At 42.4% G+C, this 16,088-nt stretch overlaps 1 protein-coding gene across 1 annotated transcript in view; it reads left to right on the top strand.

The window, feature by feature from the left end:
* LOC122941205 (transmembrane protein 150A-like) overlaps window positions 1–16,088 on the top strand; it is a 123,168-nt gene that overhangs the window by 44,087 nt on the left and 62,993 nt on the right. The window contains exon 3 of the mRNA XM_044298269.1: window positions 15,234–15,305. Within this exon, the coding sequence (XP_044154204.1) occupies window positions 15,234–15,305 (72 nt within the window). The remainder of the gene's footprint in view (window positions 1–15,233; window positions 15,306–16,088) is intronic.

Genomic DNA, 16,088 nt, shown 5'->3' with positions numbered 1-16,088 from the left:
CAGATCAATGCCACACAGAGTTCTAGCAGCAGACACATCTCTAGAACAACTGTTAAGAGGAGACTGTGTGAATCAGGCCTTCATGGTAGAATATCTGCTAGGAAACCACTGCTAAGGACAGGCAACAAGCAGAAGAGACTTGTTTGGGCTAAAGAACACAAGGAATGGACATTAGACCAGTGGAAATCTGTGCTTTGGTCTGATGAGTCCAAATTTGAGATCTTTGGTTCCAACCACCCCGTGTCTTTGTGCGACGCAGAAAAGGTGAACGGATGGACTCTACATGCCTGGTTCCCACCATGAAGTGTGGAGGAGGAGGTGTGATGGTGTGGGGATGCTTTGCTGGTGACACTGATGGGGATTTATTCAAAATTGAAGGCATACTGAACCAGCATGGCTACCACAGCATCTTGCAGCGGCATGCTATTCCATCCGGTTTGCGTTTAGTTGGACCATCATTTATTTTTCAACAGGACAATGACCCCAAACACACCTCCAGGCTGTGTAAGGGCTATTTGACCATGAAGGAGAGTGATGGGGTGCTGCGCCAGATGACCTGGCCTCCACAGTCACCGGACCTGAACCCAATCGAGATGGTTTGGGGTGAGCTGGACCGCAGAGTGAAGGCAAAAGGGCCAACAAGTGCTAAGCATCTCTGGGAACTCCTTCAAGACTGTTGGAAGACCATTTCAGGTGACTACCTCTTGAAGCTCATCAAGAGAATGCCAAGAGTGTGCAAAGCAGTAATCAAAGCAAAAGGTGGCTACTTTGAAGAACCTAGAATATGACACACATTTTCAGTTGTTTCACACTTTTTTGTTATGTATATAATTCCACATGTGTTAATTCATAGTTTTGATGCCTTCAGTGTGAATCTACAATTTTCATAGTCAAGAAAATAAAGGAATGAGAAGGTGTGTCCAAACTTTTGGTCTGTACTGTGTGTGTGTGTGTGTGTATGTGTGTATATATATATATATCTATATCTATATATATATATCACCTGACTTGAGAGGTTCTGTGAGAGAACCAAAACGTTGTCACTTGATATGTGTGAATAAAAGAGCACATTTTATCTTTCAAGGAGTGCTGCGAACCTTTTTTTGCTGTTTGCCGTCCTGAATCGAGGGACCATCGCAGGCACCCTACATTCTACACAAGTTCTCAAGGGAGTTCTGCCACAGTTTTATTATGGAGATATATATATATATATATATATATATATATATATATATATATATCTAGCTCTATCTATCTATCTCTAATATATATTAGGGAGAGATTGTAAGCCCTTGTGGGCAGGGTCCTTGTTCATGCTTATTGTACTTGTGTTTTTTTTTATGTATGTAAACCCCCTATCTATGTACGGCTTTGGTAATAAATAATAATATATATCTGTCATTTGTAATCCTGCCTATGATGATAAGCAGATAACTGCAGTAAAGTGATATGTACAGACCAAGAAGTGGCGCCTACACTCATTTTGCAGACACATCTCGTACAAATGTGTCTGCAAAATGAGGATCCACCAAAAATACAGATGTCTGTGTTGCATCCCTTTTTTGTGCGTCTACCCAGTATGCTGATCATATGCGGACCAAAAATATGATCGTGTGAATAGGCCTTAGGTTGGCCGACCCCTCTAATTTCAGTGGGACTGGCGCACCAGCACTAGGTGCATTAAATGCTTACCATATGTTGATGGGAGTTCATTAGAATACAGTAGCTGTCTGCCAAGTGAATGTTCAGCCAACTGCTATTAAAATTGTTTGGCCAGCTTTGATATTAACATTTTTGGTTTTGTAAATTCACTACCCTTAGAGGGTCTACCCAAAATAACATGAAATCAGAAGTATTTTGGACTCCTCTATTTCTTTGCCTTGACCTAAAAGGGGTTGGCTACTGTCAGCCAGTGTGTCTGTAAGATGACCATATGGCACTTACTAATATAGCCTTTGCTGAAATTCTGCACCATTTTCTATGTTTCGTTAGGTATGCCCCTTTGTTGTCCAAGTCTGCTGTCCACACAGAGGTCTTGTCCATAAAATGGCTGCTGATGGAGGGTCATGTGACCAGGCAAATCACCTTCATGTGATGTCTCATCCTTTGAAATACACTGCATCTACACTTGTTCTGTTGAAGGTTTTGTGCCGCTGCAGTGTGTTTGAATAGAGAAACATCACATGGAGGCAATTTGCCTGGTTACATGACCTTACATCAGCAGCCTTCTTTTGGACAGGGCCTCTATGTAATTAAGGGTTGCCGTATTCCGTAAGATCCAGATCTGAAGTGCTTTATGTAATTTACTGTATAAAAATCTTAAAGGGAGTCTTTCACCAAATATGACCATTACAGACCACTCAGATCAGGTTCTCCATTACTTTCCCCAGATTACTATAGTACCTTTCATATTGCAGTCCATCGCCGATTTGCTAAAAAAAAAAAAAAAAAAAATGTATACCATATGTTAATTAGAGGAGGAGGTAATCAGATTAAACAAGGGTGGGCCAGAGGGGTGAAAGAGGAGGGGTTTGGTAAGCAAAGCGCGGAGGGGCCTGGGCACCTTCAGAACCTAATTACCATATGGTATAAAAGTGTTTTTGGGAGCAAATCGGCAATGGCCTGCAATATGAAAGGTACCATAGTAATCTGGGGAAAGTAATGGAGAACCTGATCTGAGTGGTCTGTAATGGTCATATTTGGTGAAAGACTCCCTTTAAAGCAACCCTCCGTTTCTCCACTCCTCTTCTCTTCTGCCATCGAAGTTGGCCGCACTGCTTCTTAGACTGCCTGATGTACATTATGCATTTGGTAGTCCAAGACACATCCTTCAGCCCTTGTAACCAGCCTGAACAATCCTGGCCAATCCAAGGGCAAGGCTGGACACGTAGGAAGTGTCTTGGGCTACCAATGTACAATGTGTATCCGATAGTTTGAGAAGTGTTGTGGCCATCTTGGATGGCAGAAGAGACCAGAATTGGCAGATTTGCAACTGAAAAGGTCACCAGCTAAGTGCTCTGTTTGTTCCCCAGTTTATTTGAATTTTATTTTTCTTAAATGGGAGGGTCGCTTTAAGGTCTTATAAAGCATGGATTCTGTGTGAAGCATATTTTAGAACAGAATACTGTTATACTTGCTTTACTAAAGAGACAGCTATACACAGGCTCTTACAGTAAATTATTCCATTTGGTCTGCTAAGCCTCAGACATGACATGAGTGGTTTACACAGCCACAACATTTCCAGCCACAGTCATTCATTTTCTTACTAGCTTCACATCCATGAAATGTTTCACTTATGCCCAGACTTGATGTTAGCAACTTTTGTCTTCCATCCCTGGATCAATTTGACAATGTGTTTGGAAAGATTGTGGGCGAGGCTATACATGGCGTGTAGTCCTCTAATTCTGGAGTAGTCTACGTGTGTACACCGACATGTTGATGTAGGCATATATAGCACCTCTGAAGGGTTAATTGCTGTAATGTTATGTTGGTGAGTTAAATGTTAAGATTTGTTATGTCTGTGTTCTTAATAGCACTGTATGGACCACAAAGGGTTAACACCTTGGATCGCTATGTCAGGGTGTCCAGGGTAATAGACCTGGATCTGCCCCGTGGTTAGTTAAGTAGTCTTAGTCTTGCAAGCTCTCCATCTCTGAGATCCCTCAGTCCAGGAACTGCAGAAGGAATTAATAAACATAGAAACATAGAATGTGTCAGCAGATAAGAACCATTTGGCCCATCTAGTCTGCCCAATATACTGAATACTATGAATAGCCCCTGGCCCTATCTTATATGAAGGATGGCCTATTGCCTATCCAATGCATGCTTAAACGTATTACTGTATTTCCAGCTACCACTTCTGCAGGAAGGCTACTCCATGCATTCACTACTCTCTCAGTAAAGTAATACTTCCTGATATTACTTTTAAACCTTTGCCCCTCTAATTTAAAACTATGTCCTCTTGTAGCAGTTTTTCTTCTTTTAAATATTCTCTCCTCTTTTACCTTGTTGATTCCCTTTTATGTATTTAAAAGTTTCTATCATATCCCCTCTGTCCCGTCTTTCTTCCAAGCTATACATGTTAAGGTCCTTTAATCTTTCCTGGTAGGTTTTATCCTGCAATCCATGTACTAGTTTAGTAGCTCTTCTCTGAACTCTCTCCAAAGTATCAATATCCTTCTGGAGATATGGTCTCCAGTACTGAGCACAATACTCCAAATGAGGTCTCACTAGTGCTCTGTAGAGCGGCATGAGCACCTCCCTCTTTCTACTGGTAATGCCTCTCCCTATACACCCAAACATTCTGCTAGCATTTCCTGCTGCTCTATGACATTGTCTGCCTACCTTTTTAAGTCTTCTGGAATAATGACCCCTAAATCCCTTGCCTCAGATACTGAGGTTAGGTATCACTGATTTTATATTCTGCTCTTGGGTTTTTATGCCCCAGGTGCATTATCTTGCACTTATCAATGTTAAATTTTAGTTGCCAGATTTTTGACCATTCCTCTAGTTTTCCTAAATCCTTTTTTACATTTGGTGTATCCCTCCAGGAACATCAACCCTGTTACAAATCTTTGTGTCATCAGCAAAAAGAGACACCTTACCATCGAGGCCTTCTGCAATTTTGCTGATAAAGATATTAAACAATATGGGTCCCAGAACAGATCCCTGAGGTACCCCACTGGTAACAAGACCATGGTCTGAATATACTCCATTGACTACAACCCTCTGTTGTCTGTCCCTCAGCCACTGCCTAATCCATCCAACAATATGGGAGTCCAAGCACAAACTGTAATTTATTGATAAGCCTTCTATGTGGGACAGTATCAAAAGCCTTACTAAAGTCTAGTTAAGCGATGTCTACTGCACCTCCGCCATCTATTATTTTAGTCACCCAATCAAAAAAAAATCTATAAGATTAGTTTGACATGATCTCCCTGAAGTAAACCCATTCTGTTTTTCATCTTTTAACCCATGGGATTTTAGATGTTCCACAATCCTCTCCTTAAGTATGGTTTCCATTAATTTCCCCAATTGATGTCAGGCTTACTGGCCTATAGTTGCCCGATTCCTCCCTACTATCTTTCTTGTGAATGGGCACAACATTTGTTAATTTCCAATCTTTTGGGACGACTCCTGTTACCAGTGATTGGTTAAATAAATCTGTTAATGGTTTTGCTAGTTCACCGCTAAGCTCTTTTAATAGCTTTGGGTGTATCCCATCAGGCCCCTGTGACTTATTTGTATTAATTTTAGACAGCTGACTTAGAATCTCTTCCTCTGTAAAAACACATGCATCAAAATATTCATTAGTCTTCTTTCCTAACTGAGGTCCTTCTCCTTCATTTTCCTTTGTAAAAACTGAACAGAAGTATTCATTGAGGCAGTCAGCTAGTTCTTTATCTTCTTCCATATACCTTCCTTCTTTGTTTGTTTTTAATTTGGCAATTCCTTGTTTTAGTTTCCTTTTTTCATTTATGTATCTGAAGAACGTCTTATTGCCTTTTTTCATTGAGCTAATTTCTCTTCTGCCTGTGCTTTGGAAGCTCTTATAACTTGCTTGGCCTCCCTCTTTGACTAATCTTATAAATTTACTTGTCATCCTCGTGTTTTTTTTTTTTTTTTTTTACAATTACTAAATGCTATCTTTTTTTGTTTTTAATGTTTTTAGCCACTTCTGCTGAGTTCCACAGTGATCTCTTGCTTTTTGTTGCTTTTACTGATAAGCCTAATGCAATTATCTGTTGCCTTCAATAGTGCCACTTTTAAGTAGTCCAATTTCTCCTGGACTCCATTGAAACTGTTGCAATCTGATAGGGACTCTTATACCTCTAATCTACTTTTAGAAAAGTACGTTTTTCTAAAACTTTTTTGTTTTTGTGTGGTGTGACTCAGTCACTGTACTTATAGTAAACCACACTGACTGATTACTAGATTCCCAAGCTTTCCCCTACAGTAATATCAGATACCAAATTCCCATTTGTGAATACTAAATCTAAAATGGCCTCCTTCCGGGTTGGCACCTCAACTACTTGCTGTAGAGATAATCCCAGTAGAGAATTTAGAATATCTGTACTCCTGGCAGAACTATTAATTTTGGTTTACATCAGGAAGATTAAAGTCTCCCATAATGATAACTTTCCCTTTCAATATCATTTTAGCTATTTCCTCAACTAGTAGAGCATCTAATTCTTTGACTTGGCTAGGTGGTCTATATATTACGCCTACACGAGTTACCTTATGATGATCAAGCTGCAACAGAACCCAAACTGACTCTAAATTGGTCTCGCTAACTTGTATTAAATTAGATTTTATGCTATCTTTCACATACAGGGTCACCCCTCCGCCTTTCTTGCCTTCTAGGTCTTTCCTATATCGAGAGAACCCTGGTATTGTTATATCCCAGTCATTACTCCCATTGAACCATGTCTCAGCAACAGCCACTAAATCTATATTCTCAGATGCCATTATAGACTCAAGTTCATTGATCTTTTTCCCTAAACTGCGAGCATTTGTAGACAAGACTCTGAGCTTGTCATTTCTTAACCTATGTGCTACTGGCATCTTCTGGCATTGTTCCGGGGGACAGTCGGACTGCTGGATTATCACTCTTTTGCCCCCCTTTCTTAGTTTAAATGCTCCTTAGCAAATACTTTGAACTGTTCATTGAGGACATTCGTTCCCTTGAGAGAAAGATGCATCTTTCTTGTACAGCTCTTGTCCAATCCAACGAGAGCTAACATGAGACACAAAGCCAAACCCTTGGTTCAGACACCATTCGCCAAGCCATACATTGAATTCCTTAATGCGCATGTTTCTGTCATGCTGAAGGTTATGCACAGGCAAAACTGCAGAGAATGAAACAGTCAATGCAACCTCCCGTATATATCATTACAAAGTGTGTGAAAAACTTCTTCCTTAACCTTTGAAACCTCATTGCAAGCAAGATCATTTGTCCCATTATGGACAATAACATCCACCTCCCTTTCCTGCTTTGCTTGCCTAAGAACCTCATTGCATGCTTGAGAGAGTGGGTACTATAACCTCCATCATTGTCGTTGTCCATATGCTGCTATTGAGAGAATATTGCAGTGTGATTCACTTTGGAACGGTGCCTTGCTGCTACTTGTACTACAATCCCCATCATCGACTTCAATGAATAGACTTTATTCCAAGCAATGGGCCTAGTTATTGACTCCACTATCCACTGGCCCCTGCATCCACACTCCTGCCTTGCACACTACCAACAATCTACTATCAAGGGAACCCCAACTGCCACCAGTCAGGAGCCTCAACTCCAGGGAGTGCCCCGGGGGAAGAGAGGGTGTGCCCTCCGATCACTGATCATCTCCAGGGAGAGATGGAGTGGTCTGACAACTGGCATCCCTGCCAATCAGCTGTTTGAGAAGGCCCTGCACCGCAGCCTTCTCATTGCTTACCCTAGACCTGTAACGTCATTGCCATCGGTTGCGTGGCCTGGGCGCAGCTCAGCTGCATTCACTAGAAGATGGAGATCACACACTGTCTTCAATTCATTTTGCTTGTTAAAATCCAGTATGGATTTTCTTTCCCATATATGCTGTCAGGAAGTGTGAACATCCCCATAAAGATTTGATGGTTGGCCAGTCACACGAAGATCAGAGGGTCCAGCTAATATTCGTTTGATCAATATAGCTTCCTTGTAGGGACAGACTTTCAATGTCGGCGTTTTGAATTATAATATTTCTTGGACTGGTCACCATAAATGTTCTAACGGACTCAGTCGGATCTCGTTTTGTTTCTTAATGTTTCCAAGAACTCAGAAGACATTAGTGTAACACATGGCTTGGTTTTTCTGTTTGCTTCTTCTGTTCCCCCAGGGTGACTGCACTCTGTTCTAGAAAATACTAAATATTAATCTTGCTTAAAAGACGTTTATGAATACATGGAAGAACATAGTTGCCAACCTTAAAACAAAGTCTAAATGGAATGTGCTTTAAAGGCATGTTTCAGAAATAAATGTCCTCATCCTGCCTTCCAAAAAAGAAGATTCATACTTACTGATCCACGCCTCTCCGCTCCTCCACTATCTCCATTTTTTTAGTCCCCTCACTGTTTACATCCTGCTTGCCATAGGCATGGACACATGCAGTGCTTTAGCCAATGACTGGCTTCAGCAGGGATGTGGCCTCAAGGAGCATGTCACCACTGAAGCCAGTCGTTAAGTGGAGCACTATTTGTCATCCGCAGCAAGTAAGAAGAAGTGAGATGGTTGATGACCATAGGTCAGGTTGCTAATTTTGACTAACTTTTTTATGTTAAAATGCTATGTCTTCCTTGGCAACCAATTTTGGTTTGTTGGGTCTTAAGATAAACAACCTTCATCAGAAAAATCTCCTATTTTGTGTCAACAGCTCCTATGTAGACTTGTGTCTCCATGGTAACAAACTAAAACTGACACTGTGTAGACCAATCCTTCAGTCATTCTTTGTTCCATCTGCCTCCTACCAAATATGTGTTGGCAAAAAGTAGCGAACAGCTAGAAGGTAGTATGATTGCAGGACCAAACTACATGAAATCTCTTAGGCCCCTTTCACACGGACGAGTATTCCACGCGGATGTGATACGTGAGTTGAACGCATTGCACCCCCACTGAATCCTGATCCATTCATTTCTATGGGCTGTGCACACGAGCGGTGATTTTCACGCATCACTTGTGCGTTGCGTGAAAATCGCAGCATGCTCCTCTTTGTGCGTTTTTTCACGTAACGCAGGCCCCATAGAAATGAATGGGGTTGCGTTAAAAAAATAATAATAATTAACTCGCCTCATCCTGTTGTTCGCACAGCCGGCATCATCATCTTTCTTCTTCTTCTTTCAGGACCTGCCAAAGGACCTTTTGATGATGTAATCGCACTCACCACGTGGTGAGTGCTGTGACCTCAGTGCAGGTCCTGCTAAATGAAGATAGAAATCTTCTATCTTCATTCAGCAGGACCTGCGCTGACATGACCGTTAAAGGTCCTTTTGCAGGTCCTGAAAGAAGAAGAAGAAAGATGATGATGCCGGCTGTGCGAACAACCGGTTGAGGCGAGTTAAGTTTATTTATTTTTTAACCCCTAAAAGCCACATTTTAGTAAGCATTCTGTATTAAGAATGCTATTATTTTCCCTTATAACCATGTTATAAGGGAAAACTTTACAGTAAATTAACTTTTACTGTATATCCGCGCTTGCTTGCGCAGTTGCTTGTGGATGCTTGTGATTCACGCAGACCCATTCATTTCTATGGGGCCTGCGTTCCGTGAAAAACGCAGAATATAGAACATGTTGCGATTTTCACGCAACGCACAAGTGGTGTGTGAAAATCGCCTAATCTGAACAGCCCCATTGAAGTGAATGGGTCTGGATTCAGTGCGGGTGCAATGCATTCACCTCACGCATTGCACCCGCACGGTATTCTTGCCTGTGTGATAGGGGCCTAACACCTTAATAACCAGGCCTGAAAAGGCCTTAGTGGCTAGCAAATAATTTTTCCTTTTTATTTTTTTTTATATTTTTTTTAATCTTCCTGTATGCTAATACCATTATGAACGGATCTGGTTGTATTATCTTAAACATTGCCAAGACGGATCCATCATGAACTCAACTGAAAGTCAATGGGGGAAAGATCCATTTTCTATTGTGGCAGATTCTGTCAGAGATAACGGATCTCTCCCCATTGACTTGCATTGGGGGTCATGCCGGATCCGTCTTGCTCCGCATCCCAGGACGGAAATCAAACTCCAACATGTTGCCGTTTGCTCTGCGGTATGGGAACGGAATGCGTTTTGGAGTATTCAGTCCTGTTCAGTTTTGTCCCTATTGACAATGAATGGGACAAAACTAAAACGCTAGTGTGAAAGTAGCCTAAGGAACACCATCCATGGGTAAGAGGTGGAGGTACAATAGAAAGAAAATTCTGTGATTGGAAGCTTGTCTGTGATTTGTTACACTGCAGATCACTTCTATGTTCTATATTTTAATTTTTTTTATATTTTTTGCGGGGCTACGGAATGGACATACTGATACGGACAGCACACGGTGTGCTGTCCGCATTTTTTGCGGACCCATTGAAATGAATGGGTCCGCATCCTATCTGCAAAAAAAACGGAACGGACACAGAAACAATGTTCATGTGCATGTAGCCTTAACTGCAGTCAAACTTCATGTATAGCTGGAATTTTCCACCTTTTTGTATATGTTTAGTTAGGCTTTCAGTTCCTGAACGTCCCCCTAGTGACTTACAGGCTGTCATGTGCAGATTTGACAACAGACAATAGAGACTCTTGATGGTGAGCAGCAGTCTTCCACTTCACTTTTTTGTTCCATAACCCTCAGGATCATTTAAGAAATTCCAAATGACTGTCTTACTGCAGTCCCACCTCAGCAGCGATGGCGTGCTGTGAGAGACCCTGCTTATGCAGTTCAACAACCCCACCACGTTCAAAAAGGGAGAGTTTTTTTGCCTTTGCCATCACAACGTGTGACTACCTGACAGAAAATGACACCGAATCCACATCTTTGCACAGATTTGGCCTTTTAAGGCTGAGGTCACACGGGCGATATTTCCGCGCGGGTGCATTGCACCCGCACTGAATCCTGACCCATTCTTTTCTATGGGGCTGTGCACATGAGCAGTGATTTTTCACGCATCACTTATGAGTTGTGTGAAAATCGCAGCATGCTCTATATAGTGCGTTTATCACGCAACGCAGGCCCCATAGAAGTGAATAGGGCTGAGTGAAAATCGCAAGCATCCGCAAGCAAGTGCGGATGCGGTGCGATTTTCACGCATGGTTGCTAAGATGAAAGTCTATTCACTGTATTATTTTCCCTTATAACATGGTTATAAGGGAAAATAATAGCATTCTTTAATACAGAATGCTTAGTAGAAGGTCAATTGAGGGTTAAAAAAATAAATAAAATTAACTCTCCTCCTCCTCCTCCTGATCACGTAGTTGCCGATCTCTTCTTACTACTTTAATCGTGAGCTGCCAGCTAAAGGACCTGTGGTGACGTCACATCACATGGTACAATCACATGGTCCATCACCGTGGTGATGGACCATATGATTGGACCATGTGATGATCTAAGTGACGTCACCACAGGTCCTTTGACATGTCCTGAAGAAAGAACAGGAGACGGGCAGCTACGCGATCAATTGGAGGAGGTAAGTAAAATTTTTTATTATTTTTATTTTTTTAAACCCTCAATTGACTTTCTACTAAGCATTCTGTATTAAAGAATGCTATTATTTTCCCTTCCCTTATATTGCACCCGCGCGATAAAAACTGAACAACGGAACGCAATCGCAGTCAAAACGGACTGCAATTGGGTACCTACTCGTGCGGGTTTGCTGCAGTACACCCGGGACGCATCCTGAACAAATCCGTCACGCCCATGTGAACTCGGCCGAGAGCGGTCCGTGGTAACACGGGCTGGATTCCTGCTGAGAGCAGGAGCGCACGGCATCATTGGTTGATATGAAGCCGTGCACTCCTGCTCTCAGCAGGAATCCAGCCCGTGTTACCACGGACCGCTCTCTGCCGCGGAACACAGCCGTGTGCATTCGGCCTTAAAGGCATGTGGTCCTAAAATTTGGATCAGCTGAAAAACAGCCTGTTTCAGTTTAATCGTTATTTTCTATTAATTGAATGCTCAAAAAATGTTTTGTCTCACTCTCATTTCTTAGAAGGTCCTTTATGGTGAATGCGGTTCAGATGCCACCATAATGAGAGGCAGAGGAGTGAGACAGGGGCCCTGGATGGACAGGAGGGGTGGACACAGCAAGTAGGTGGAAGGGGCTCTGAGGGGATTCGTACAACAAGTAGTGGCAGGAGGTCTGTGCAGGGCAGCAATAGGAGATCGGAGGGTGAAACAGGAGCTCTGGATACATGAGGGAGGAAAGGAGACAGCAGGGGCTCTATGGGGATGAGATAGGACAGGATATGGGGTGGGGCAGGTGTCATGGAGGCAAACTGCTTAATTAAACAATAAAACCACTAAATAGAATGAAGCAGCAGCAGATCGAAGAGTTTGCCCTCCCCCTCCTGTCCCACAGAGAAGAGACAGTCACAGTGCAGACTCGCTGACAACCTGTGTTCAAACTTCTGCTCCAGCCATTCACAGGGCAGACTCGCTGACAACCTGTGTTCACACTTCTGCTCCAGCCCTTCACAGTGTAGACTCACTGACAACCTGTGTTCACGCTTCTGCTCCAGCCCTTCACAATGTAGACTCACTGACAACCTGTGTTCACACTTCTGCTCCAGCCCTTTACAGTTCACACTCACTGACAACCTGTGTTCACGCTTCTGCTCCAGCTCTTCACAGTGTAGACTCACTGACAACCTGTGTTCAGACTTCTGTTCCAGCCCTTCACAGGGCAGACTCACTGACCACCTGTGATCACACTTCTGCTCCAGCCCTGCCGGTCTCTCTCCTCAGGCAGCATGTCCGGTGTAGAAGGGGCGTGTCTGAGTCTCTGCAGCAGCCGGACCCATGTGACTCAGAGGGCCCACCAAAGGGGTACTAAGTAAGTGAAATGACAGCAATGAGAGCTTCTATCTGTATTGATGGAAGTGCTCATAGCAGCTCTGTGGGCCCTCCAGGAGCATTGGGCCCGGATTAGGACGCCGGCCCTGTATAAAAGCATGTAACAAATGCTGCTAAAACACCCGATCCAGGTTTCACCCACTATCTAATTTCTATCCACTATCTTACGCTAGCGTTCAATGCTCCATCTTTCTGCATCCGGCATTGCTGGACACTGTCTGAATGCCCGCAGCACAGCGTCATTTGTCCGACCAGTTCACGGCATATTTGCTGGGTTGCAGCCAGATCTGTCGTACCGCATTATAGTTAATGGGGCCAATGGGCATTCCGGCAGCGTCTGGCAATGGTGGATCCAGAGAACTCCAGGAGGTTCTTCCTAAGCGGGAACAGCCTACCAATTCTGTGAACACTAGTGTGAAACTAGCCTAACCTGTCTCCTTTTAACTATTGTAGACTTGGTTATATAAAAGGGAGTGACCCATTGGTGTGTTTGACAGGTTTGCGTATAAAGCTAGACTCATAAATAATGTATGACGGTTATTCTATTCAGTGCCACAAACAATATGCCTCAGCTGTTTCTAAAAGCCCTATGGATTTGCCCTCCTTGATCAGAAATGGATGACCTATATAAAGGATAGGGCATCAGTATAAAAGTTCTGGACCCACATCCTTATGATGGGGTATTTAGTAGGGTCCAGCTTACAGCATATTTGCTGATCAGCTGAGTGGAGGTTCTTCATCGTGCCTGGAGTAGGACCAGCACAAGCAGATATTTGCCTTTCCTAAGTATAACTCCCAATACTAAAGTCTCGGAACATCCTTTTAATACTGTGTAGCATTACTACAGACAGACATTATTTTAGAAATGCACATTAAAATACTGTTCCCAACACTTCTAGAGCTCTGTAAAAGCATAGGGCTACTGTACCGAGCGATTGTATCCAGAGAGCGTCATTTTGGTGAAACCTTTGTTCGGCTTTATGCCATTGTGCCAAGCCCCATGACTTAAACCAAATGGGCCCCATTATAGTCAAAAGGGTTTGTTCTGGCAACATTTGTGTTCTTCATGCAAGGATCTGAGCTTTCTAGAACAACGGAAATAACTCAGATGGGAACAAAGCCTTGGATTGTGTTGGAGAAAACATTGTAGCATTAGATCACTGTCAATTGCTTCGGCAATAGTGACACTGAAAATGTGTGAAAACACAAATTGGCCTATTTGAAAATGTACATTTTGCCCTCATTAAGTGTTTACTGGAGTTTGCAGTATGAGTTAAATATTTGCTTCTAAAAAATCCTGTGGAGTTAATCTTAACTTTTCTGTTTTCTGTTACTGTTTAATTCTATTGCAAGTTTATGTGTATGGCTCGTATTCAAGACCACGTAGACTCTTGAATGCTTGAAAGGATTTTCTTAGGGGGGAAAGTTTTTTTTGTTTTTTTTTTTAAACCTGTCTATCAACCAGCCCAGTAGTAAATATTTATGAATAAAGATGGCAACTTCCAGTTAACAGTCCATGGGGACATTTACTAATCATGTTGCACCAGAATTATGGTGCAAGATGCGCCAAATATATAAACCGTTTTTCCCCAGAATTTTTACCATAAAGAATGCATCACATCAGAAATGACTTATAAATTTCAGTGGACGCGGCTATCAAATTGGCGCATATTACACCTCATTTATCATCCTCTTATCTGCAGAAATGGCTCAATGTGTTTAGGACAAATACCGTAAGCCATCTTATGTGGTGGTGTTTTGTGTAAAAAGTCGCATTTATGGAATAAAAGTGCGACTTTGTCACAAAGTCACATTTATGAAAAGGAAAAAGCAACTCGTGGTGGTAAACTCGGGGGGGGGGTGGCGCAAATAGAGAGGAATAGGCAGATAATCAGGTTTAATCCGTTTTTCCCGGTGACACTGGAGAGACAGATCCGGCATTTCAATGCATTTGTAAGATGGATCAGGATCCGCATCCGTCTGACAAATGCTATCAGTTTGCATACGTTTTGACGGATCCGGCAGGCAGTGTACTGCCTGCCGGAATACTCTGCCGCAAGTCTGAAAGTACCCTTCGTTGTCCATAGTAACCAATCGGATTCCACCTTTCATTTTTCAGAGCGCCTTTTGAAAATGACAGGATTAATCTGATTGGTTGCTATGGGCAGCTAAACCAGTTTTCCTTTCCACCAGCTGAAAAATGTGCCGCCACCAAGTGTGTATATACAACGTCAGCCACAAATGTGCACCTAGACTGGCTTGTTTGGTTCTTCATGATGGTTTATTCGATGTCATGGGAACTGTAGTCTTTAAAAGAAAATTTGGGAATGTCCGCATAATGCAAACTGTTTAAGGGTAATCTGCTCGTCCTGTCCCTTACCAGACCTCGCAGCTCTCGGGCTCCTACTGGCTCATTGTCTGTACACAGCGTGCTCTGCCAGGCACCGCAGAGAATGTTATTAAATATAAATAATGTGATTTAAATATTGAATGTAACAAATCAATGCGCATACAGTAAACTATATTGATTGTGCCGTTTTATTTTTGTATTGCGCTTCTACGTATGTTTTTTAAGGCCTTTTTAATTTTTTTAATGACTGCAGTAGTTGATTGTGTTTCCTGCGATTGTTATGTAATCCTGCATGTTTCTTTTGGCAGGGTGTATAATCACACCTGTGAATCACCGACTGATGGGACTTGCTGCACGTTAGATCACATCCCTCTTGTCAGGTAAGAACCTTGATAATAGCATTTCCTTATGTCGCTGACAAAATATTGAAGGATCTTTTTATGTTCTGTTCATTACAGTCTGTCTAAGGCTACTTTCACACTAGCAGTTTTTGCGAATCCGTCATGGATCTGCAAGAACGCTTCCGTTACAATAATACAACCGCATGCATCCGTCTTGAACGGATCTGGTTGTATTATGTCTTCTATAGCCATGACTGATCCGCCATGAACACCATTGAAAGTCAATGGGGGATGGATCCATTTTCAATTGTGTCAGAGAAAACGGATCCGTCCCCATTGACTTACACTGTGTGCCAGGACGGATCCGTTTGGCTCAGTTTCGTCAAGAGGACAGCAAAACGCTGCAAGCGGAATGGAGACTGAACGGAGACAAACTGATGCATTCTGAGCAGATCCTTTTCCATTCAGAATGCATTAGGGCAAAAATGATCCATTTTGGACCGCTTGTGAGAGCCCTGAACGGAAAGTAGTGTGAAGTAGTGTGAAAGTAGCCTATCAGTTATGTGATAAAAATTTAAATGTACCTTAAAATGTGATTTCAGTCTAACTCAACATGAAAAACTACTTCCTTTTTTTAAATTTACTTAGTCACAAAAATGTTCTGGTTGTGAGATATTCTCTTTAATTCATTATAATGGCGCCCCCTGGTGTTTACTCTATATAGTAATGTGCACATCCATCTACTAAGGCGGTCATACATGCTCAGTTCCATCCTTCAGCTGCTACCAGCCGTACATTCTGTTAGAAGCTCTGACAGTTAGG

The sequence above is a fragment of the Bufo gargarizans genome, chromosome 6, assembly GCF_014858855.1.
Source record: "Bufo gargarizans isolate SCDJY-AF-19 chromosome 6, ASM1485885v1, whole genome shotgun sequence".
In the NCBI taxonomy this organism is placed as follows: Eukaryota; Metazoa; Chordata; class Amphibia; order Anura; family Bufonidae; genus Bufo; species Bufo gargarizans.
Note: the sequence above shows the minus strand (reverse complement) of the source record. Positions and strands in the feature narration are given on the sequence as shown.